A 26,893-nucleotide genomic window follows, 5' to 3' on the forward strand; every position below is an offset into this window, starting at 1 on the left:
TAACATTAGAAAAATAACTCAATGCCCTCAGTCTTCTGGAATGCTTTACATAAAAGCCAGAGGATCCACAAAGAATGTAATACAGGTTTAAAACGACATGAGGGTGAGTAAATGGAAGAATTTTTATATTGGTGTGAACAACTACTTTAAAATCAGTGTCATAAACTAACATGATGTAGGCTGTATGTTATTCTGTTTTTACAACTGCTCATCTCTCAAATATTTCCCATTTCTTATTCATAAACAGAGCACACACTTTTTCCGCTCTGATAAGGAATGCTCTGTAGATGACAGATAGTTGAGTTATGGAGCAGAAGTACTGGCACCACAACTAGTGCTGGGGATCCAAAAGGTGTCAGTCTGAGTGCAAGACGCTTTGGGAAGTTGTGACATGGACAGGGGAAGAGTTGAAGTCATGATAAAGGAGCTGAGCTAAGGCACATGGGTCAGAAAGTCAAGACGAGTGGAGAAGATTGGCTACTAAAAAAAAACCTAGTCCAAAAACCACTATTTGGGCACTTATAGGAATAGTTCATGAAATGAAACTTTCACATGAAACGAAATCAAAAATCTGTCATTATTTGCAAAAAAACCTTAAAACAAGTTAGCTCTGAGATACGCTCTAGCATAATTTGTTCGCAGAGACCACTTGGTTTGATATTTTGTTATCTAATTGTTATCAATGTAATTAATGTACTGTAATTGTGGCGTTTCTGGGTCACTGTATTTGATATCACACTAGAGTCTCAATCTGAACTATCCAAATATGTACCTGTAAATGCTGGTAAAGTATTTGATCTGATTGTTTAAATCACTAGAGTTTGTCTGCCAAAGATGTCATAGCCCTGGGGTTTCAATGCACCGAATCCCTTAATGGAAAGCACAAAAGTCTTTCAGAGGATCATTTGCTCCAAGGGCCAAAGACAAGGCAAGACTTCAGACAGCTTCAGCTCTTCAGTTGATATACTGACCAGATGATGACCGAGCATCTATTCCCCAACAAGGAAGATCTCCCTGCCGATCACGTCTCTCTCTCATGGCCCAGAGAATCAGAGATGTGAGCACACGCTGAACTCACTCCAGAGCGCTTTATAAATCCCACACATTTGCAATGCATGAATCACACTTTCCCTCGCAAAAACGTCCTGTAGCACTAAACCAAAGAATACATTTTACAGCCCTGTAAATTACCACTCTCTCCTCCCTGCGTTCCACTGTCCAAGGTTACAGCACGTTCGTATCCACCGCTGATCAAAAACGGTTAGTGAGATTGCTAATTTGTAGTTTAAAGACATAGTTCACCTAAAAATAAAAGTCCTCTCACTATTTACTCATTCTCATATTGTTCGAAACTCTTATGACTTTCTTTCCTGAATTACATTATAACGAATGAGGAATACACTGAAATAACGCATTAATTTAAATCTATTTGTCACACAAAGCTATTATATTACTTCAGAGGACTTGGAATATAACAGTATACAAGTCGTATGGATTACTTTTATGAGTCTTTTATGGTGGTTTTGTATGGAAGCTTGTTTCTGCCACAGAATAAACCATTTTAAAAGACAATTGCGACTTTTTCTCACAATTATGAGTTGTAAAGTGAATTGCGTGATATAGAGTCACAATTGTGAGTTATAAAGTCAGAATTACAAGATATAAACTCGCAATTGTGAGAAAAAAACTTGCAATTCTGACTTTATATATAGCAATTCTGACTTTTTTCATGCAATTGCGATTTTATATCACGCAATTCTGGCTTTATATCTTGCAATTGCGTGTTATAAAGTCAGAATTGCGAGATATAAACTAACAATTCTGAGAAAAAAAGGCAGAATTGTGAGATAAAAAGTCGCAATTAACTTTTTTATTTTTTATCCTGTGGCTTTATCCTACAAGCTTCCATAGTTTTGCATCCTTTTTGAAACATCAAAACCTCAGTCCTAATTCATTTTCTATGCAAATTGAAAAACTTCAAATGTTTTCTCTTGTGTTCCACAAAAAAAAGCACAAATATATATATATATATATATATATATATATATATATATATTTGTATATACATTATTTTTTTCATTTGACATTTTTTGAAGTTTTTTTATTTTTGAAGTTGACATTAAATGGAATTCCACCCTATCTATTTCCTATATGCATGTTATTGTATGCACGTTATTAATCTTATTGTGAATTATTCATCCATGTATTTTATCCATGTATGTATTTTATGTATTTTAAATTGATTAATCAAGTAATTAATCAAAACGTAATAACTCAATCTACCAGTAAAATAACATTTCTCTAGTGATATACGCCAGACTTCTCCAATCATTTCGTCTGCATAAAAACTGACCCTTAAAATCGACTGCAAGCTCGCATTCAGATCTGCCTTGATCCAAACAACAACCAGTGGATTAAACCAAGTCCCCGCCCTACATTTCTTCTTTTCAATAATGTTTCACTTGGATGTACATCACAAAACAGGAGAAAGGATCTGTCGCTGCTTCCAGAACCTCGATGGATTTCTCAATCCATATTTATTATATCAGGTCTAACTCACTGGACTCTTAAAACTATTGTGCTTTCCATGGCAACACAAAAAAAAAACTTTTTTTAGAGCTCTCTTGTGCCTAAAGTAACAACCTTAGCAGAGTACATATACTTGATTCACAGCCCGCCATACACCAGGGAACAAAACATATATCTCAGATCCTTCCTCAAAACATACCTTAAGCACAGTTGGCAAAATCATTCACATGTGAACATGACAATGAAACAGATATTTGTTGGAGTGTATTTGACTAACATTCGATATGAGGACTCGGTTTATTAAAACAGCAGTATGATGGCTGTAACAGGCCCATCTGAGTGATGTGTTGAGTTGTGTTGGAGACCGGGGACTGAGGTGAGGACACACTGGACCGAGTGAGGGGTGTAGAGGCTCGTGCTGTGTCTCACAGCGATCTCCCCACACAACCTTTGATTCGCTGCGTGAAACCCCCCTGTGGAAGCTTTTTCTGTGGATTCATTTAACGGTGAAAGGAAGATGGGGTTTCTCATATGTCCCACAGTAAGGCAGCGGGACAAAACACACACTGTAAAACATATTCAGCTGCACTCAACGAGAAAGGCTGTAATAAAAGAATCTCATTCAGTAGTCGAAGAGATTCTTCTTTTCAGTACCTTCATACCTTATGTTATTGTAATCAATGTCATGAGGTATTTGAGAAAATAATCTTTCTGTCATTTATAGTCTTTGTGGTTAGAAGCTAAATTCAAGAGTATAGTACAAAAAAACAAGTACACACAAACAATTCCAGTCATTTCAACAGGAATCCACATTACCAGGAATATCTCATGAGAGTGAAACATTTCCCCATGCAGATATAACTTGGGTTCAAGTTTCTCTCACAAATTTTCTGTGACAGAAAGCGACTTTGTGGACTCCACTATTGACAATGGACCTTTTTTGCAGGCAAAAATCTGCTTATGTGACCGCATCTTAATTCTAATTAAGGCAGGATAGCATGCATGCTTTGTTGGGAAGCATCCCAGAATGTACAACAATAGAAAAAAAAAACAAGCCTGCAGACAAGGTGAAAGAAATGCAGTATAATTCAGTACTGAAAAATATTGGTAAAAATTGTGTAGTGCAATTAAAATAGATTATTTTACCCAATAGCTTAATGTCAAACATAACTGAAATAAATAATGAATCATGCCTTAGGTAGCTGCCTATGTAGGTAATGCACAGCAAGGCAGCTCAATTGGTTAGACAGAGATAGATTATAGTGCTTGCAAGGCAGCATTGTATTGATATTTGCCAAATTTTATATTTATCAGTATGGTTTGAACATGTTCTAAACTCCCTACTTTTAATTCTTATAAATAAGTCCTATAAACTATAAAAAAAGAGTTGCCGCCTCAAAATTTTAAGTACAATCAACTTGGATGTTTAAGTCATTTCAACTTAAATTATGTTAAACTGACTTAAAATTTTTTGTGAAAAATTGCTTAACTGATTTTGATGAGTTAAAGCAATGTAAAAACATGTTGTCCTAACTTATTGATCATATATTTTTTTTACAGTGTAATTAATTCACCTCAAATCAAATCAAAAACAGTTTTAATATAATTTCAGTCTTAGGTTGTGCAATTGGTCTTATTTTCTTACACCTATTCGCACACTGAATAAATGCAATTGGAGGCATTAAACCAAAGCCTAAAATGCCCTAAAAATTTAAAACTAGCTGCTTTGTAAGAACTGGAATAGTTTCAGTAAAATTAGAGTTATCATTTAATGAGATATTGTTTTAATGTTGTTTACCTCTGGATTTGCAGGGTTGAAAGCCACATTTAGGACCGTTTCAGAGTGTCTCTGGAGCTTATGGAGAAAGTTGCTGCTGCGTATGTCATATATATAGGCCTAGAAGAAAGGTTAAAGGACAGGTTGAAGGTTGAAGTCTCAGCACAGCACATGAAACACATATTATCAACATCAATATAAGCAAAAAGTGCTTGCCTCATTATGCATTCACACTCTTTGTAAAGAAACTTGGTAACACTTTACAATAAGGTTCCTTTATTAAACATTAGTTAATGTATTAACTAACATGAACTAACAATGGGCAATACATTTATTACTGTTTTTGTTAATCTTTGTTAATGTTAGTTAATACAAATAAAGCTGTTCATTGTTTGTTCATGTTAGTTCACAGTGCATTAACTAATGTTAACAAAATTGTAATAAAGTATTAGTAAATGTTGAAATTAACATGAACAAAGTTGAACAAATGCTGTATAAGTGCAGTTCATTATTAAGTTAATGTTAACTAATGAACCTTATTGTAAAGTGTTACCAGAAACTTTCATACACTGGCTTCAGTGTCTGAGAGAAAAAAGTTAAAAATGTTGAAGAGGCCAAACATGCTACCTCATGTTGCATGCTGTATTTGTGTTACCTTGTAAATGTGCAAATCTAGGGATTACAAATGTACTCTGTGAAATCTTGAAAACCTAACTATACGGGTAACAAAGATAAACAGTATGCATGGGTGCATGTCTAGCTATGGAATCTTCTTGATAGCATTTTGGCAGTATTTAGAGCTAAAAAAGGCAGATCAGCAATCAGCAGATCTGCACTATTTCCAAGCTCAGTTCTATAGTGTTTGTAGCACAAAGCTACACTACTGTTCAAAGGTTAAGGGTAAGTAAGATTTTAAAAAAGAAATGAATAAATATTCAGCAAGGATGATCAAGACTGACAGTAAAGACATTTATAATGTTATAAAATTGTTTATTTTCAAATAAAATTCTGTTCATCACAGGAATAAATAATAAAACAGTTATCTTAAATTGTAAGGTAACACTTTACAATAAGGTTCATTAGTTAACATTAGTTGACTACATTAGTTAACATTCACTAATGATGAACTGAGCTTCCACAGCATTTATTAATCGTTGTTAATGTTCATTTCAGCATTTACTAATACATTATAAAATCAAAAGTTGTATTTGTTAACATTAGTTCATACACTGTGAAGTAACATGAACAAACAATGAACAGCTGTATTTTTTTATTAACTAACTTTAACAAAGATTAACAAATACAGTAACAACTGTATTGCTCATGGTTAGTTCAAGTTAGTTAATACATTAACTAATGTTAACAAATGAAACCTTATTGTAAAGTGTTACCAATTGTAATAATATTTCACAATATTAATGTATTTTTTGATCAAATAAATGTAGCTTGTGTGAGACTGAAAATCTTAAAGACCCCAAACTTTAGAACGGTAGTATAATTTTCTTCATCCAGGGTTTACAGCATAATTTACAGCATTAACAAATGAATGAAAAGGTAAATAATGCCATAGATGAGGCAGAGAAAACCGGCCATTAAAAAATCTGCAATATAGATAAAAACATGAGACCTATCACAGCAGACTGTTTGGGTTTCTACATATGTTTCTTACTCAGTCCTCGGAAATACATTGAGAGTGTTCTGGAAAAGACACGGGTCTCTGTGCCAGAAAGAGATAATTTGCAACATTAAATTATGTGTATATTTAAGGCATTTAAAAGATGGCCTTATCTAGAACAACTTACAAATCAACTTCAGCATCACGTGCAAAGATAAATTTGATTTATTTTCTCTTGACATTTCTCTACTTATTTTTGTTTTTAAATGGATAGCTCACCTAAAATTCTATCACATGTATATCCAAATCTATCTTTATTTCTTTTGTGGAACACAAAATAAATATTTTGAAAAACGTCTCAGTGCTATATCTTGTCCATACAATGAAAGTCAATAGGGCCCAGAGTTGATCTGGACACAGAAAAAAAGATTTTCCACTGAAGAAAAGTGACAAAGATAAATGATCATTTTTATTTATTTATTTTTTGATTTTTGGGTGAACTATCCCCTTAAATTACTAATAGGTAATGGCAACACAGTTAAAAGCACAATTTACAATGTGGTTAAAAGCACAATTTGCCATGTTTTCCATGTCCTCACTCCTATCAAAATCAATCACTTTTTGTTGATCATACTTGTATTTGTTACTTATGTCTTAAAATAAGGCTTGGGATAAATGCAGTAATGAAATGGCGATGAAGTTCTTATTTTCTGTGATTGTCTTGTGAAATATAAAATGCATCAACAAATTCATCTGGCTTATCGAAGTCTCAAGACAAAACTACTGTTCTCTCCATTCGGCTTCCAGGAAACACTGGAAAGCAGGCGGTGCTGTGGAGATCTTCTCAAAACTGCTTTACCCAGTGCCGGCGATTAATAACAGCTATCAACACGCACATATTATTCCACTGACTTAAGCAAAGACTAAACACACATACACAAACAGAGCAGAGACGGCAGTCCTCCCACACTGGCAACTAGACACATGTGGAAAAGTAATTTGATTGATTCAAAAAGACAAAAATAAACATTCAGTTCAAAATATGGATTATAAGAAAAGAGGTGGCTGCTTTAAATGGTAAGTTTGTGTAAAACCTGATGATCATGCTATCCAGCTATGTTTGAGAATAAACCAAAGAGCATCTTGTGCTTCATTGGAAGCAAGAACATCTGACCATCTGTATAAAGACATTCACGATCAATTTTATTTGATTAGTGACCTAGAAATATTGCTGAATCTTAAACATTTCTCTTTGAATCCTAAATCTAGGTCATTCATGAGCATTCGCATAAGCCAAAACCCACTATCGCGAGTCACTTTTCATGAAATTGTTGAGTAACATCCACAGTAAAAAATTTAAGGTCAATGGGACAATAGCTCTGTAAAATACTATTTATTTTTCTCAGAGCTCATTTAACAACAGAACACCATGAAAGTATGGATATCCCACTGTTTTCCTCATATGAGTGAATTGTTTTGACAATCCTGGCAAAGGACACAAGACATGGAGAAGCTCAGCAGTAAATGTGATGCAGCTGCTGGATATGATAAGAGATACTCAGAGAGGGAGAAATAAAGAGGTCAATGGAAAAAAGAGGTCTGTCTGTCTATCTATAACTATTAACAAAGAAATCATTTACTTTTGGCAGTTGAACTAGAACATTTTTCTAAATTTGAAACTGTCTTTACATATTCAAAGCATTTTCATAACTCCAATAAGAGAAAAGAAAAAAGTACTGACTACAAAACCTGTTCTTACCTATAATGTGAGAAATGTGGTGTTCAGTGGTCCTGAATGGCGGTTTTACTACCTCTGTCAAGATACACAGGTTCGCACTGGGCCAGAACAGGATTATCTGATTTACAATTATGCTGTACATTCTGTACAATACTTGTGAAAAATGTAGAGGCACTATGAATTATAGGTCTTATGAATTCTATTACACCTTGTGCTTATTATGACACCATAAAACACTCCACTTAAGCAAGAATAAACTATTCTCAATAAACACAGCTGAAAGAGACGAGGGTTACAGGACATTGTAGCAGGAGATGTATTAAATGTACTCACACAATGGTCCTCCGAGCCAGTAGCTATGTAGCGACCACAGGGTGAGAAGGCCGCAGTGCAGTGATGACAGCGGTTAACATGGTTCTCATAGCGGCGAACACACCTGACAGAGATGGACAGAAACAAAAGAAAGAGATATTAATTAGTTGAGTTTTGTGAATAATTCTACAATGTGCCAAATTTGCATTTTAGCGAAACTGGTTTGTTGGCGCTTTGTGAATAATATGCAAGTGTTTGACAAATAAATACCATACGCTAAAGTGGCCCAACTTTGCCCATTATGCTTTAATTCAAAGATTTATCCAATAGGATCCACTTCTTTGTCTGGAAAGCAGCTGGAAAATACATATCTAGTCAGTATAAATGACTATTACCAAATTTGAACACATTCACAATATTCACATTTGACTTGACCAGTCAGAAATGGTTATCTGAAAGAAAGAAAGAAAAAAAAAAAAAACACTCAGGAAAGTCATCATTCCTTAAAGTGGATCTGTTTAAAATCAGCTTTTCATTTCCAGGCCTTCTTTTGTCTCTCTCTGTAGACATCACCTCCTTTAGAATGTAAATATTAATTTAGCAGATACCACTCATCCATAGCAACATACAGGACCATCTTCTGGAACACTGTGATGACTAAGAAAACATCAAGTATGTCCAAATACACAAAATAATTTTCAGTGGAGTAGGGCAACACATCTGGAACCAGTGATTTCTCTGAAGGTGCTATCAAACAGTCAGGATCCATGTTTCATCATGTGGTCTAGAGGGACTATGTAAACTAATGTGAGACGATGCTTCACTTCATTACTCCCATGCTAGGGGCTGTGTTTGCAATTGCTAGACCACATTTCCCTGCATTCTATTAGTTTATGCTAAATGATGGAGGTAACATTACATACTTATATATATTTAATTATTTCCATATTGAATTCCATATTGACCTACCATTTGTCAATATGTATACTGTATAGATTTAAAGGCTAATCATAGGACAGCTTTCTGGGTCAATGTGGGTAAGATGTAATAACATGGCATTCAAACACATGCACATTCATTGGGAACTTAGGGTCTGCACTTTGAGCATCCACAAATTAAAAAGTGCTATTTCAAAATCCACAGATGGGAAATTATCCGTAGAGCTTAACCCTAATGAGATCATTATGCCATTATGGAAGTCACAAAAGGGGAATATAAATTGATTTAATGCTAGCAATAGCATCAGCCTTTATGGAGAAGCACAACCATAATAAATTAACTCTTTTAACGAGATTACATAGACTGCCAAAGCATGCTGTTTCTGTCCATGCAATAAAAAAAGTTAAAAAAACAAACAAACAAAAAAACTGGCATAGACATAACCAGGTTAAAATAAATTGGACTGCAACAGAAAAAGCATCATGGCACATCATGGAAGAGCTTGCCTGAGGTTCTTGCTCATCACACGAGGCCGGTTGTTATGTTGCACTCTGATTGCTTTGCACGCCTTAATGAATCTAGAGTGTTTTTTTTGAGGATCTGGGTCTCAATTCCTATTCTGTACAGGCAAGGTTAATCTGCTTCTCATTACGAGGAAAGATTATGCTTTAAGAGAAAGAATAAACAAATTTATTGTGTAAAGCCCACATATTTTCTTCACATTTAGTCAACCACCAGAGCGGAAACAAACAGAATGCCAACTGGAGAGCCACCACAGACTCTGTAAGCACCTTTAAAAATCTGAATGAAAATACCAATCAGTAACCACCAACAGTCACCTAAAACACTCTAGCAACTACATAGAAGCGTGCTAACAACCACATAACAGCATCTTCTCTGACTTTGGTTATACCCTTTTCAATGGGTGGACTTAAATGACTATAAAAAAGCTGGGACACCGCCATGATGGCTGCTGAGTGAAAAATAACCAACTCTGAGGCACAAGAGTCGATTTTAAAGGTCGCAGTTGTTTATATTAATTCACTGATTGATTTGAGTATTCTTTCTGTAGGTTACATCATAATATCTGTAATTACTTGTACAATGTAAAAGAAATATTGTTGTAATTAGCTATCGCAACTTAAAATTTAGCGTTGGAGTAACTTCCCTGAATTTAACTTGAGATAACTCAAATATCCAAGTTGTCATTTATCCACATTTCAAGTTGACTAAACTTAAAATTGTAAGGCAGTATGAACACTTACTTAAAAAAATAAAACATAAAGTTAAAGTTACTTTTTACACTGTACCAACACTAATTCACCTATAAATAACCAATAAAGCTTTTTAAAAGATGGCAGCTATGACAGAAATAAATTTAGGATGTACAAACACTGAAAAACAGTGTGTTGACTGAGTACCAGGGTCCCACCGGCGGTGCCCTGACCTCCTGTGCAGCTGAAGACAGAGTGATGCTTCATAAAAAGATTTTAGAAAGTCTTCATGAAGCACTTCAGAGTATTTCTCATACATAATTCAAAATCCAGAGGGCTGCTGCTCCCCTCTTAGTCTGAAATTCAATATACTACTATATACTTATAAAGGAAGCATTTTCATTGTTATATGCAAAACATACAGTCCCAGAACAGGTAGAGAAGGGTGATGTGGAAGATCACAAGCCTCAGTCTTCCAGAGCTCCTTGCCTTTTGGCTGAAGGTTTTGTCTTGGCCCGTGGAATGATGTCACTTGTGCTTTAAATGAAGTCTTGGGGAGATAAATCCGTTTCACGTGCTTGAAGTTGGAGCACTGCTAAAGAGCCAGCCATTGGAAAAATGGAAAATACACATAAAATGGCTTGCGCCGAAAGCCTTCATTGCCAGACCTCAGTTTGTCAATGACTGCAGACAAATCATGTCACTAATTCTCACATATGCTCCCGTCCATGTTTCCCGTGTTTGACCTGCATTTATCTTTAGTATTTTGTCATAAGTGTTTTTCATGGTTTCCTCCCTGTGACAATTTTCCTTTCTCTTTTCCACTGAAACTAATTATTCAAAACTAATATTCTATCCAGCAAGGTTGTTTTTAGGCAATCAGTGTGATGACACCATTTTCCTGTGGCTCAAGAGTGATCAGTCATATGGTTTTTACAACTAAGGTGATTGGCTCAAAAACATTTAGTGATTTCATGGGTAAAAATGGCAGAATTCAACTTAGCAATAGCAGAGTTCGTACTTCAGGGGGGTCATGTGGCAGGAAAAAAACTGCCATTGAGATGAATGGCAATGCTATCGGATAGCTTTCTCTAGGTATTACAAACCTCCTTGGGGAGGAAAGTGTCAATTGTGAAACGTACAGCATGTTTGCGTAACATATCAAACTCATGTATTTTAAAGCAGAGAATTCATGCTTCGTTAAAGACATTAGTTTCTGCAGGGATGGATGAAGTTGTTATATACGCTCCTGACCAGAACTTGACCTGGAACTCTGTAAAAATATTTATCAAGGCAAGTAAAAAGTATTTGACACTTTCTTGAGTTTTCAAGTAAGAGCAGGAAGATCTAAGATCCAAGCATAATAGAATAAAGGATGTATAAGTATAGAAGCAATTCATACCATTTCACAAAGTGAAGGAATTAAAAGTCAAGACAAGTCTTTCATCACTTACTTCAGCTGTCCTTATAAGGTAGGGTTTCTCAAACTCGGTCCTGGAGGGCCACTGTCCTGCACAGTTTAGCTCCAACCCTGATCAAACACACCTACACTCTCAGAAAAAAAGGTACAAAAGCTGTCACTGTGGCGGTACCTTTTCAAAAGGTACACTTTTGTACCTAAAGAGTGCATATTAGTCCCTCAAAGGTACATATTGGTACCAAAAGTGTACATATTAGTACCTAAATGGTACATATTAGTACCCTTTTGAAGGTCCCAGCGACAGCTTTTGTACCTTTTTTCTGATAGTGTAGCTGTGAGTTTCTAGTGATCCTGAAGACATTGATTAGCTTGCTCAGGTGTTTGATCAGGGTTGGAGCTAAACTGTGCAGGACAGTGGCCCTCCAGGACCGAGTTTGAGAAACCCTGTTATAAGGGAAATAAAACTGAATGGAGAGGATCAGGTGCAGAATATCACTACGTTCCGACAAAAAATATGTTCAGAGTCTGGAACTTTCTGCAGATTCCTGTACCTGCAGTCGTTGTCTCTGTTCTAGTTTTGTTTCTACCTTCACAGGACGACAAATGAGTCCAAAATGCTTTTTCCACCCTGATGCATTTATGGAGTAAAGGAACAGGCCACTCAAAAATACAAATCTGTCAACATTAATCTCCCACTCCATCACTAATCTCTGTTTTTCCAAGCCAGTGTGGAACAGTAGATTTTTTTTTTGAAGAATATCCTGACCACTCTTTTCCATATAATGAAAGCGAATGGGGCTGGGTATGTCAAGAGGATTTGATAGCTAATAGTCTAAAAAAGATGACAAGTTAGTAGAAACTAATAAAAGCTACAAGAAAAACATCTATGTTAGCTATGTTATGTTACTATATGTATACACACATATATACAGTACTGTGCAAAAGTCTTAGGCATGTTAATGACACACTACAGCAAACGATATAAATAACTGACTTAAAACCATTTTTTGGGGGGGGGGGTATTAACATGCCTAAGACTTTTGCACAGTACTGTATATATATATAAAATTGATACAAGATGAGGGTGCGTAAATTATGACAAAATAATTTGAGTGAACTGTTCTTTTAAGAGCACTCTGGAAACACATCAAGTTAAAGAAATAATTTCTCACTAATCTGTCCTCCTACTAGGAAAGAAACAAAAACCAGGACAGAGACAGAAGCTACAAGTACAAGAATATGTGCTTAAAGTTCCAGACTCTAAAAACTCTGAAAAATGTGTTTGCAACATCATGGGTGAAAAGATGACATTATGTTCTATTACTTTCAAATGATAAATGGACAAGAAACCACTAGCACTATACAAGCAGATAATTAATTTTAAACTAGAATTAATTCAATTAATACTCAATTTAGATGTACTACAAGGTTTATTTTTCAGATAGCGTTGGTTTCGGTGTCTATTTATCTATATATTTAACTTGGTCATATACAGACCAACAAGGGACTGTAAAAGAAACAGCATTGCTGAATTCACTCCACATAAAGCAGAGTGGTTACTGTTAGGTCAACTGCAGGGAGGGAATTCTTTCCAGAGTCCTTTTGGCAGAGGGCCGGGCAGGCTCAGCTTCTAGAGAATCTGGAAATTTTGGATTCTTCATTTAAATGATGTATGTACCTTTCTGACTGCCCCTAATCCTGGTTGTTCTGAACGATCTTAAGGGCATTATGTAATGGTAGTATCCCGCAAGCCTATAAACAACCTGGGATTTGACTGTTATTCACTTCTCTGAAGGATATGTAATCATCGATTTACTGAGGTGAGGGCATGAAAATGTATGCTGGAAAAAACATAACTTGAGCCACATTTGTAGAAGGCCAGTAACTCAATAGCCAATTTTAAATCATCATAAATTTTAAAATGGCATGAAGTAGACATTTCATCGTCAGCTCAAAGGTAATTTATAATAATGTTCTGTAAGCCTAAGCAAGGCAGCTTACTAAATCTTTAGAATATTGTAATATTTATTCAAAGATAATTGCATAATTCAACATTTAGGTGTTGGTAAATGGGGTGAACTGTATGCAGTCTTGCCCTCTAAAGGTCTCAGAAAGCCAGGGAAAGGAGATGAAGGGCCTACCTAGCTGTGCGCAGGTCCCACAATTTCAGACCGTCCGTTATGGCACTGCTCAGGAAGAGATTGTATGATTCCAGGGCCTGTGAACAGAACAAGGACCCCTGCAATAAAAGAAAGGAGGAAAGAATCACACCAAAAGAAACTGGCACGATAAAATTGCCATTCAATATCCTGAATAGGGAAACATTGGCAAAACGGCCAATAACTAATAAGGACACAATGAGGAACTACAGAAGATACTAAAGGTCATTGTCTTATAAAAGCCTTTAATTAGCCTGAAATTCAGAGAGAATATAGCAACTTTTTTTACTTGTGGTTTAATCAATCTGTGAGCTGCAATATCACATCAGTCTTTAAATATACACAACTGTTCAAAAGTTTGTGATTTTCAATGTTTTTGAAAGAAGTCTTTTATGCTCACCAAGGCTGCATTTATTTGATCAAATTACAATAAAAAATATTAATATTGTGAAATAATATTATAATATAAAACATTTCTGTTTTAACATATTTTAAAATGTAATTTATTCCTGTGATCACGGCACAGCTGAATTTTCAGCATCAGTGTCTAGTCTTCAGTGTCACATGATCCTTCAGAAATCATTCTAATATGCTGATTTGGTGCTCAAGAAACATTTCTTACTATAATCAATGTTGATAATAAAATAGTTGTGCTACTTAAAATGTTTTGTGACAATCGTGATAAATTTTATTACATAAATGCATCCTTGCTGAATAAAAATATCAATGATATTATTTAAAAAAATCTTACTGATCTCAAACTTTTGAATGGTGCACAATTTATTTGGTCTAAAGTACCTAAAGTATATAAAACTACTATCCTAAATAAATACATGCTTGCAGCATCCTTGTTAAATTTAGTTGTCATAGCTGTTGACCGGTCATAGAAAGAGACATGAATTTGGCAGGAGATTGCAAACAAGCTGCACGTGTACGCTGAAAGCGTGCAGACTTTCCAGAGCTGAAGTTCTCTCGAAAAGCCAGAAAAGTCCACAGAATGGAAATGTTTGTCATACATTGTGGAAGACCAGTCAAACCATCTCTCTCCTGCCCTTACACAAATAAAGATGGTTTAAAGTGTCCTGCGTGATTACTTACACACAATTCATCAGAAATATTCTCTACGAATGTAGCTTTAGAAAGAGGAACATGTTGCCCACGGAGGAGAATGTAGAGTAGCTGAGAAGAGAAAAGGTTTGTTGTAGCTAATTCACAGTTGGCAGGAATTCCCAGTGATCAGCTCTCTTGATCCCTCTAGGCGTCTCTAATGCATGGGCTTCATGTTGGAGGATCCCATATGTATGTAAGAGCCAGGTTGTGTTATTGTGTAGAGATCAGACTCACAAGTACAGCAGACAATGTGTAGCGTGACTGAAGGTTGGTATGCTGGTTTGGAAAGTGGCCGCTCAGGGAACGTGGGAGAGTGCCCGCTAGCTAAAACCATTATACTGAATGTATAGATTAGATTAGTTATTCCAGTCCACTGTCCACTTGTGTACCCAACTAATCTCAGTTGACCCTCTCAAACTGGCGAGTATCTGGGGCAGTGAATCTGCAAATCACGTGATACACTGCTCTCACGTCATACAAGACATGAGAGCGGAGGTCGGTGAGGGCAATATACCCTACAAAAGCCTTAGTTTAACCTGTTGCATCTCACATGTCTGGTAGTATGAATTTTCTGATACTCAATATTTGAATATACAAATATAAAAGAATGTTTCAGTACATTTTGTAGCAACCATCGCAGCAGTAATTCATCAAGTCAGAACATTAGTGTAATTAGTGAGTAGTAATTCAGAAATAATGGCTGTTTTTTAAAAGAAATTAATACTTTTAATAATTAAATTGATCAAAAGGGACAGTAAAGACTTTTTCTGTACATTGTTACAAATAATCCTGATTGTTTCATGGTTTCCACAAAAATATTAAGCAGCACAACCATTTTCAATTGCCATTTTCAACTTTTGTGATAATAATAAAAATAAGATTAAATGTTTCTTGAGCATCAAATCAGCATATTAGATTAATTTCTGAAGGATCATGTGACACTGAAGACTGGAGTAATGATGCTGAAAATTCATTCAGCTTTGATCACAGGAATAAATTACATTTTACAAATATTAAAATAGAAAACACTTATTTAAATTGTAATAATATTTCACAATATTACTATATTCACTATATTTTTGATTAAATAAATGCAGCCTTCGTGAGCATAAGCGACTTAATCTTACTTTTAGGTTAATGGAGTGCAATAGTGGAGTCCATGTCAGTCCAACACAGTTTCACAGATGCAAAGGGATAGTATGCAGATGTTCATAAAACATCACCCTCTACAGACAGAATATGCTTACCCAACATGCTTGGCTTAAGCGAGATCCTCCCTCAACTTATCTCATGTTTCCGTCCTAATCTGTAAACCTGAGGGATTTAGACCAAGATACTCAGCAAGATAAATGGGACACGCGAGGCCTACAACTTAGGCCCACCTTGGAAAACCTCACACAACTGTGGTTTGGATTATCCCAACTAAAACGGTGAACTTTTATCCTTCAAAGAAGAAGACATGATTTCTTGCATAACGTTCCGAAAGGCCTTATATAATGGGAGGATGGGAGTGCCAAACTGCAGAGAAAATTTGGTTTGGAAAATGAACTTGTTAAGCAACTCCCAACACGAGCTGAATCCGTTCATTATCTTTCACTCCCTTCAAGGATGCCACACATTAAGGTTGAGGTCGAATTTGGATATTTAGAATAATCTACTTCTTCCTGACTACACTGAGCTCCTGTTCAAAGAAGCCTGAATAAAGTAATATCTGGGTGTGGACGGTAGTATTAGTATGGGCCCCATTTCCCCTCAGTATGATTTCCCAGCAAACAAAACTCATCCAATCAGCTTCATTAACTATAATTATCTTTAAGATGAGGGCTCAGTCAGTATTTCCTTGGTATTGTTTCTGAAAGTGACTTCATCAAGGTTGCCATGGATATGAGGTTAACCCAAGAGCAAAGTGAGTCAGAAGCAAAGCATATTACTTTTGGTTCACAACAAACCCAGAGCACAGTCCAGACACACAACAAAAATACATACACAACCCACAAACAGCCTAAGTGGTTTGTAATTCCAATTTTAGTGTTGTAACTCAAGGGTCACCACCAGTATTGAGTCGTGTGTATCTTGTAAATGACCACTGAGGTCAGAAAATTCGGAGTGAAAAGCGCACTGGTCTCTCTGCAGCATCAGTGTCACTGCTTTGTTTTTAAAATGGTGGTCACAACAAAACAAGTTTTAGAGGGTTGAGAAAAAGGCTGGTGTACATACTTGCCCTTGATATATAACATACACGGGTTAGCCAGTAAATAATGATTTGAAAGAAGTTTCTTATGCTCACCAAGACTGTATTAATGTGATAAAAATACAGTAAAAACAGTAATATTCTGAAATATTATTACTATTTTGAAGAACTTAACTTATTCCTGTGATCATGGCAAAGCTGAATTTTTCGCATCATTACTCCAGTCTTCAGTGTCACATGATCCTTCAGAAATCAATCAATCAATATGCTAATTTCGTGAAAACAGTTGTGCTGCTTAATATTTTTGTGGAAACTTTTCTTTTAAGTATTCTTTGATGAATAGAAGGTTCAAAAGAACAGCATTTATTTGAATTGTTTTGAGCATTTGCTCATTTTCAAGTCAAAACTGCAAGGACAATATTTTTCAGTAATATACAATTACAAATAAAACATACCAAATCATTTAAATCACTTTAATAGCTAAATTCCTCACTCATTTTTTAAATATAATATAACATAACAGGACTGGCCCCAAAAATAATTTTTTTAGCCGTTAAACTGGTTTTTAGTTGCCAAATAAGAAAACTTTAAGGATGATTTTAAAAGGTAGTAACATATTTGTATTATTCGCCACACAGCCAGTCTCTGGAATGTTTCGGGAAACTGTACACATTTACACTGTACACATTTTGGAACTGTATAAATAGGCCCGTTTACACGCGGTCACTTCATGCGTTTTTACTGATTGGATCGCTATCTGATTTGTTAAAACAGTTCCATTTACACTTGCCCAAATAAATGTGTTTCAGCAAAAAAAAAAAAAAATCCAATCTTCAATTCCCGCTCTATATGTAAATTTAACGGAGTTCACGTCAACAAAAGCAACAGATATGAGCTGAAATGTATTGTCAACACTGTTCTGTGATATACTAATAAAACAGCTTAGAAACTGAACATTTCTAGCATATAATTCTTAGTAACTAAAACCCACAGCTTCACTAGAGTGACGCTGCCATGTAGAATTAATTCACATGCAATCTTTCTCCCACTAATGCATTCATATAAATGTAATCTTCACTGTGCTACTTTATCTGTATCTGATTTAGAACGAGCAGAAATGTGTGAGAACTATAACGACCCAAAGACAAAAGATCTGATAAAAATAAGCTGTTATGTAGGAGCAATAGCCTTGTGGGCAGCACTGTGTCATATGCCATAGCAGTGATTTAAAAAAAAAATCTGTAGTCATTTAACCCCTAGGTTATACCATGTCATACAGCTTTATAACACGCCCTCACACATTTTTTTTTTTAAAACATTTTGTTAGGAGTAAAATTTACATATGTGGTTTTAACAACCAGAAGCATTTACAATTGTCCAGTCTGCAATGCATCTCAAACCACCTCCTGAAGTTGTTTGAGCAATTGGATTTAAATTAGTCTCAAATGCATTTCGGAGGGCATTTACAACTGGTCTTTTCACAATCGGATAGCTATCCGATCAGAAAAAAATGCATAAAATGAAAAAGTGTAAACGGGCCCTACACTACCAGTCAAAAGTTTTGGATCGGTAAGATTTTTAATGTTTTTACAATAAGTCTCTTCTGCTCACCAATGATGCATTTATTTGATAAAAAAAAAAAAAAAACGTTAATATTGTGAAATATTATTACAATTTAATATGTATACAATTATAACAATTTTCTATGTGAATATATAGTAAAGTGTAATTTATTCCTGTGATCAAAGCTGAATTTTCAGCATCATTACTCCAGTCTTCAGTGTCACATGATTCTTCAGAAATCATTCTATTATGATGATTTGATGCTCAAGAAACATTTCTCATTATTATCAATGTTGAAAACAGTTATTTACATTTAATTAAGTATAGCATTTATCTGAAATAGAAAGCTTTTGTAACATTAACCACTACCGTTCAAAGGTTTGGGGTCAGTAATAAATTGTATTTTGTTTTTTGGGGAAAAGAAATAAAAGAAGTCAATACTTTTATTCATCAAGGATGAATTCAATTGATCAAAAGTTACATTAAAGACATTTATAATGTTACTAAAGATTCTACTTCAAGTAAATGGTGTTCTTTTGAACTCTCTATTCAACAAAGAATCCTGAAAATAAATTGTACACAACTGTTTTCAACATTGATAATAATAATGAATGTTTTTTGAGCACAAAATCCGCATATTAGAATGATTTCTGAAGGATCATGTGACACTGAAGACTGGAGTAATAATGCTGAAAATTCAGCTTTGATCACAGGAATAAATTACATTTTAAAATATATTAAAATAGAAAACAGTTCTTTTAAATTGTCATAATATTTAACAATATTATTATTATTATTATTTTTTTTTTTTTTTTAATCAAATAAATGCAGCCTTGGTGAGCAGAAAAGACTTCTTTTAAAAACACAAAAAATCATACCGATCCAAAACTTTTGAACGGCGGTGTATGTCTCCCTTATTTGACACACCTGTTTTAGGTCTTGGAGTCTTTACTAATGATCTGATGAGTAGAATAAAGTATGTTTGAATAGGGAGTGATAAAATGTGTACTGTTTAGTGGGCCTTCAGAAACAATGATGGGAAACAAGTGGTCTACATAGTGCAACAATCCCTTATTTCAAAAGAACAAGGAAAATGTCATCATATGGTTTTATTCTCTTACCTTGTTCTGGGTGAGGTGGTGGACAGCTCTACTGTGGGCATCAGGGATCTGAGTGGCTATACAGCCCTGGTTCATATCGAACACCTGGATGCTGTGGTCAGCGCCAGCAGTCAAGATCATATCTGATATCCTGCGGTTAAAGAGGTACGCTGAACTTACACTTCAGTCCTGTCACCTTTAAAAAAATCCAATATGGTTAAATAAATAACAATTTTCTGAATAGTTCATGACTTTTATAGCACTACCAAAGAGGGCATGAGATTACCCTCTACATTATATATTATAATCTGTACAAGCTTTAGTATTTCATAATGCAAAGTACACGCAGAAAAACTTTAACAACATTTTATCATTACGCTGATGTGTTCCACTGCAAAATCAGGCCAACTACATTACCTTACTCAAGGACAGGCTAAACTGAACAGACTGCAGTGTTCAGAACATTTATTGCTTAATAAATTAAATGTAAAACATTTAATAAGGAAAAGGTTTGGACACACTTCTCCAGAGCTTAAAAAAACTTTAGATCTAAAGGCATATGCTTAAATGCTTGAAATTCAGTTTGTTGACAAATATAAAATGTGTATGTAAATTTATGTTATTCATATCTACCAAAATATTCAGAATGAGCCTGTGCGTTTAAGGAATCTTCTATTGCTCATGCAATGACACCTTCAGCTATCGCTTTTTGAATTGTGCAAAGCATTTATTCTCCGTCAGTTTTTTTAGGATACAGGAGTAGAAGTCATTGATCGCTGACATTGAAGTGATGTCTGTTCCTGACTTCATGCTTAATTTACTGGCCAGTTTGGACTTGCTTCTTTGTGTATACCTGTGTTATAGGAGAAGGAAGAGCAAAAAAAATAATAAACACAGTCCATAAAGCTAATGATTCTGAAATATAAATGTTTCTATGGATAATAACAAAGAATTGCAGTAGCAGTGTGGACATGAGCCTGATGTGCAAATATTGTAAGCACACTTCTTTTAATCCTGAAGTGAAAGAATATACTACCATTCAGAAGTTTATATTAAGCAGCAAACTGCTTTCAAGATAAATAATAAGAATAATAAGAAATTATTTCTGTAGGATCATACTGAAGACTGGAGTAATGGCTGCTGACAATTCAGTTTTGGCGTTACAGGAATAAATGACAATTTAAAATATATTAAAATAGGAAACAGCTATTTTAAATTGTAATAATATCTCATGGAAAGTCAGGCAAAAACTAAACATAACCCTTACACAACAATATTATTGTGTTTTTGAACAAATAAATGCAGCCTCGGTGAGTAGACTTTTCAAAAACATTACAAATTCTTACCGACTCCCAAATTTCTTTTAACAGTATCAACTGTGATTGCATATGAACCGTTTTAGAGAAATATGAAGAAAAAAAGAAAGATACAGTCTTTATATGAGTAGCATAATGCTGAAAAAGGTCTTGTGCACATAATTATTCTCTGTAAGAGGGACAGAAGATGTTCCATCATAAATAGAATATGATGTGCTATATCTGGCTCATGTTTAATTTCCATCTCTTCCAGGGATTCCCCAACACTTATGTTTAAGCATATAAAGACAGGGTTTCTTCTCTGATTCTTCAGCAATAATTCACGGATTCTCCACTGACGAGAACTCACCCCTCTAGAACAGACATCCATACTGTGACCTTGACCACAACCAAAAAATACACAGAAATTCTACACAGCAGTGTTAAAGGGATGGTTCAGGATTTTGGACATCGGACCTCATTTCCAAGTTAGCCTGGGTGTTATTTATCAGTGGAGACAGTTTTCAAAAATGTTCACCCAGTCCTCCCAGTTGCATAGTTCGCCGGTGCTAGGCTAGCGCGAGTGAATGGTAACTGCTAGCCTGCCATTAAAAACAGTTTTACCCACTCCACAGTACACCAAAAGCAAATAAATTATAACGCCAGACTATCGATGTAAATGTCTGTTGAGAGAATAATGTTAGAAATCAAACTACTCTGAGGTCCGATGTCCAAAATCCTGAACCACCCCTTTAACTAGAGTTTAAATTAGGATTTTGATATATGGCTATAAATCTGATCGCCTGGCATACTTCCAGTTTTTACATCCCTCAAACTGAACCTTGCTTTTGTCAGACCAGATCCTCAGTTATTGTACGGTCATCATCAGTACCCTGCGTTTACCCTTGCTCACTGTCTATTAACTGCTTGTGTGTGTGTCCCGTACCTCTTGATGTCATCTCTTGTGGTGTCCAGATGGTAAAGGTACAGCATTAGATTTGATCCTGACGCCAGCAGTAAAAACTTGTCCAGATAATAAAACTGAGCCGTTCTGATGGGCTTTGTGAACTGAAAAAGCATGGAGTTAAACAAACAGTGCATAAACAGACAGTCAGTAATTCACATCAACATCACAGTTTATTAATAGCCTTTAAATGAGTGCTAAGTGCATTCATATGTCACATCGTATAAATTACAGCACCATATCAGTTTAAAATATCAAAATCTCAGTCATTCTCTCTTTTTCCCAAAGATGGAGTGTGAAGAGATAAATGAGGATAGAGGAACATAGGAATGTTGTTTTTTCTGTCTGGAAAATGTGAGATTATTGAAAGTCAATGAGAGACAATTTGGTGAGTGTAATATGAGTGCTACTGGATATTTAGTGTATGCAAGTATGTGAATGTATGTAGTTTCTAAATCATGATTTAATGCATCGTTGCCTTCCGAAATGTGCACAACTATGTGCTCTATTATCATCACTACCACAAGGGCCGATATTAGTGTAAACTGTCTGCTTTTATTATGCTTCTTACTTTTTACTTATTTTTATGCTACCAGTGAAACCTTGACTCCTTGTCTGCAATGTGCTTGCCAAACATTTGTCCTCGTTTGTTTGTTTGCATATTTACTTGAGTGTTTTTCTGGCCAAAATGCCTAAAATGTATTTATACTGCTTTCAACATTAAGTAGCCCTGTTTCTTATTGCATTCTTTTTAATATAAATGACACAAACACTGATACATTGGGTCATATTTGGCTCCACAGATACACACACAGGTGCACAGGTCTTGAAGACTGGGTGGGAAGACACCAGAGAGAAACTGTAAGCCAGAATGTGACTGAATAAAACTGATTTGAATGAACTTCAGTTGTGTTGGGAGTTCTGGGAAAGAAGGAAATTAGGGTTTAGAGAGGTCTGCAAGTGTTTAGAGCACTGATGTGCTGACCAGGGGACTGCACAGATGCCTTTGATGTTCCAACAGAGGAAAACTGCCAAGAGAAACACTTCTCACAGGAGAACGCATTCAAATGCAAATGATTTTCTTAAAACTTTTCTTCACATACTTTGCTCATTTGTTCACTCTGAGCTGGGCTTGACTATAATTATAGGTACTGCAAAAGCTCAGAACTAATGTAACCTTTTAAATTGCTCATGTCAGAGCAAGGACTGTATTTAGCTTAATTGTTGATACGTTACCATGGTCAGAACAGGTTCAGAAGCACTTGCAGTCCAGATGCAAAGGGTGGGGTCCTCAGACGTACTCAAAAACCACCGCCTACTATGACTCCAGCATACAGTGTTCACAGCCTTACTGTGCCCTGCAAACAGAGAACAACAGTCAATTGAGGAACAACATATCTCTAGTTTAGAATTCTGATGCCAAGGTCCCCAAAAATGATGATCCCCTTGCAAGGAACCCTCTACTAAAACTATGCAGGCAGTTATGAAACTATATTAGACTAATTTATACTGTTTAAAAAAAAAAAATAGTAAGCCTGAAATTATAAAGACAACATTTCATTTCAGTGCATTCCTGTCTAAAACTCTCCACAAAAGCATATGAGGACTGGAAATCTGTTACAGGAGCTAAAAACACAAAAATATGTAGGCATAATTTGATATATATGTAAATCGCAACATATGTGTGAACTGTTGTTACGCTCTTCCTTGTTTATAACAATCCTTAGTCCAATGAAAATAACGTCTATTTCAGGGACAAGAAGGGCCTCCAAATATCAGAATTCCCCAACTGTCAGTTTCAGCTGTGCTGTCAGAATGGCATGTAAAAATTCAAATACTGAATCAATTCCTTTGCGCCACTCATTCAGGAAATGAAAATAATAGACAGGCGAAGGAATTTTACAAAAATAAACACTACAGATCTGAAGCTCTCCCACTACCTGTGTAGACAGCTGGGTTACCGGTGAGTGAAGAGTTATACAACAAAACCGAACTGTCTCCAAGACCACACACAAGCTGCTTTCCATCTCCTAGACGCAAAAATAGAAAGTTAACAGACAAAAACGAAGGCATAATTAGTTCAAAAATGACGCTCCTGAGGCGAAAGTCTAAAACTAAAGCACTACAGCACTCTTAAAAACAGGCGTGCACAACTTTATTGTGTTTAACTCCATGAGTCCACCCTGCTTTGCTGCTGCTGCTACAGTATATTGCATCTTTATGTGAGACCACAGGAGAACCAAAAATGCAAATAATCAACAGGCAAATGATTGTTAGTTACTGCTATTAAGCGCTGTTGGTCATGCATGAAGTTGGAAAAGAAACTGTGTGCTATGCAATGTTAAGCCAATAAAATTACAGAAGGTTACTATAGTGCTATAGGGTTACACTTTGTGTAGAAGAAGTTTGACCATAAAAAAAACTCACATGCTTGAAGCCTAGTGTGACCATACCGTTACTCACCTGAGTACTGTAGAGAGTTGACTGTGGTTGGAGTTGTGGAAACCATCAAATGAGTGTAAGGCATACTTGGTGCTTCAAAATGTGATGGATATTCATTTAAGAGGCCTTTTCTGTTGAAAAACAGCACATAGATTTCAGCAGAAGCTATGCATTCTTGAGACTCTGTACTTAAACTGGCAAAATACTTACGTATTTGTGGTAGTTGTTGAGGCAGAGTGGGTCTTCTTCTTAACGTTGGTCTTTGGTCTAAACATTGTCCTACTATAAAAGAGATATATGCTATAGTTTATAGTCTAATTCCTGAAAAAACCCAATATAACATACCCTAGTTTTTCATACACAAGGTACTTGAACTGGCCACAAGCAATGCAGAAACCACATTTGTGATCGGCTTTGAGGTGAGAGCGATTCCACTAAGATAGTCCTTAAATACATCATGAAGATACTTTCCCAAGGTCCTCTTGTTCCTTCACTACATAATATTGCAACAACAAAAAATCTTAAGACAAAAAAGCCTTTCAGTAAAGTGAGTCTGAGCAGGCCTGTAGGTTCCGTGGAAACGGAATTAAACAGTGTTTAAATGAATATCGTGCAATTGACCTCAGATTAAACTCCAAAGTTACAGGATGGAAAATATTAGGTATGAGTACAATTAGAGTAATTTGCTGTAAGTCACATTTCAAAGCTACCAGAACACAGCCTGAGTAATATTTTTTATTATAATTCTATAGAACTTCTTAGTCTATATTAATGTTGTTCCTAAAAGAAAGTTTTGACATATGCACCATTTTATAAATATCTAAAACTCTCATTACACACACTGAAGGGATGAATTTCACACATTTTCTAAACAGGGAGCTTGATAGCTTGCAACTTTCAAAGCCTGAAACCGTGCAAACTATATGCACGCAAACCTGAAAGTTTGTTAGACTTCTGTTCTGACCCTAAAATGCGTTTCTCTGTCGTCTACTGACTTACTGAGGAGCTGCATTGTATCCTGATGACTTCACTTGTGTGTGAAAAACTAAGGCCTGATCCTTCACACTCTTCTGAGAGCTCACACCTAGAAGACAAAAAGAGAACAAGTCAGTCATATAATTAAGATCTACATATATGTAGTCTGAACATTATCATAATCGTGTGGCACCAACACTATAATTTGAAATACGTTTGATAGATGGTTACTAAAGCGTGTAATAACCAAACTGCTGTGTAGCTATTTTCATAACTCTCATTTCACTCTTCAGTCTCTTTCCACCCACATAACAAAATATTTTTTTCTTGCCCATATATTTATTTATTTGGTAAGAAGCTCTGCTTGATACTGTTCAGTCAGTTGGTTATTATGGCAAAATATACCCCTTCAGGATGACCTTTTATTTGGGTTTATTTTGTGATACTGCACAGTTGACTGTACATTTTACCTCACTAAAGATTTATTGACCACAACATTTATACTAATAGGAACTTATTCAAATAAAAAGTCATATTACAGTAAAAAAGATGTCATATGATACAAATCACAACCTGAAGAACTGACATTTTTCCAAGTTTCCTTCTCTTCAGTGAACTCGTTTTTTCCAGTTCCATTAAATCTAATGCACACTTTTCCAAAAACGGTTCCTCTGTCAACCACAGACTAAACGTATATTCTGAAAAATGGCTTAGAAATGCAACTACTTCCTAAAGCAGGGGTGTCCAGTCCTGCTCCTGGAGGGCCAATGTCCTGCTGAGTTTAGCTCCAACATGCCCCAACACACTTGCCTGGAAGTTTCTAGTAATCCTGAAAACCTTGATTTGCTGCTTCAGATGTGTTTAATTAAGATTGGAGCTAAACTCTGCAGTGTAGTGGCCCTCCAAAGCAAGACTGGACACCCCTGTCCTAAAGGCATCAAATAGATAAGGATTAAATTCGTTATTGTGCAAAAGTTCCTGTAATCAATTCAGTCAGTAAGGAATCATGTACAGTATTCTTTCATAGCTCATACTTATTTCTGTGGTATCCCAAATTGTTTCATTTTACCTTGGCAAATGGTACAGAAACAGTGTACCGAAGAGAAGAAGTGGTTTCGGTTCATTGTCAACAAACCACATCCTGACATAACCCATTCTTCAAGAATGTTACTCTGTTCTGAGAACAGTGATCAGCCTGTTATCAGACCTTTAATCACACAGACTAAACTGCTGGATCCTGACTAGTGCATGTCAAACCCCAGCAGTAGGAGGAAAATGAGTTGTCCTAGTTATGGTATTGACTTAGGCCCCAGAAAGAGCTATGGCATAAATTTAAACCTCTGAGGATATGTAACTCTAGTAAGGAAGAGAAATAATGCCCAGATGGAGATGGAAGAAGAGCCTCCCTTAAGGGAAAAAGAGAAATGATGATGATGGATTGCTTTTACATCTATAAAACATATAAGAATCATTATTCAGTTAAAACACACACTAAAAAAAAAACGAATTTTAGAATTTCATTTTAATTTTGAGAATAGGAGAGAGAATGG

The 26,893-nt window shown here is 35.6% G+C and overlaps 1 protein-coding gene across 3 annotated transcripts in view; it reads right to left on the reverse strand.

The window, feature by feature from the left end:
- wdr27 (WD repeat domain 27) overlaps positions 1-26,893 on the reverse strand; it is a 56,033-nt gene that overhangs the window by 16,584 nt on the left and 12,556 nt on the right. For 2 of the 3 annotated variants that reach the window (XM_079856269.1, XM_079856267.1), the window contains 11 exons: positions 25,368-25,452; positions 24,579-24,650; positions 24,390-24,499; positions 23,867-23,956; positions 23,163-23,284; positions 21,909-22,030; positions 20,423-20,520; positions 19,689-19,810; positions 13,686-13,783; positions 7,993-8,095; positions 4,328-4,426 (listed from right to left, as the gene is read on the reverse strand). In XM_079856269.1, the coding sequence (XP_079712395.1) occupies positions 4,328-4,426; positions 7,993-8,095; positions 13,686-13,783; positions 19,689-19,810; positions 20,423-20,520; positions 21,909-22,030; positions 23,163-23,284; positions 23,867-23,956; positions 24,390-24,499; positions 24,579-24,650; positions 25,368-25,452 (1,121 nt within the window). The remainder of the gene's footprint in view (positions 1-4,327; positions 4,427-7,992; positions 8,096-13,685; positions 13,784-19,688; positions 19,811-20,422; positions 20,521-21,908; positions 22,031-23,162; positions 23,285-23,866; positions 23,957-24,389; positions 24,500-24,578; positions 24,651-25,367; positions 25,453-26,893) is intronic. The other variant, XM_079856268.1, reaches the window with a different exon arrangement.

This window comes from Squalius cephalus, assembly GCF_949319135.1.
Source record: "Squalius cephalus genome assembly, chromosome: 21".
NCBI lineage: Eukaryota > Metazoa > Chordata > Actinopteri > Cypriniformes > Leuciscidae > Squalius > Squalius cephalus.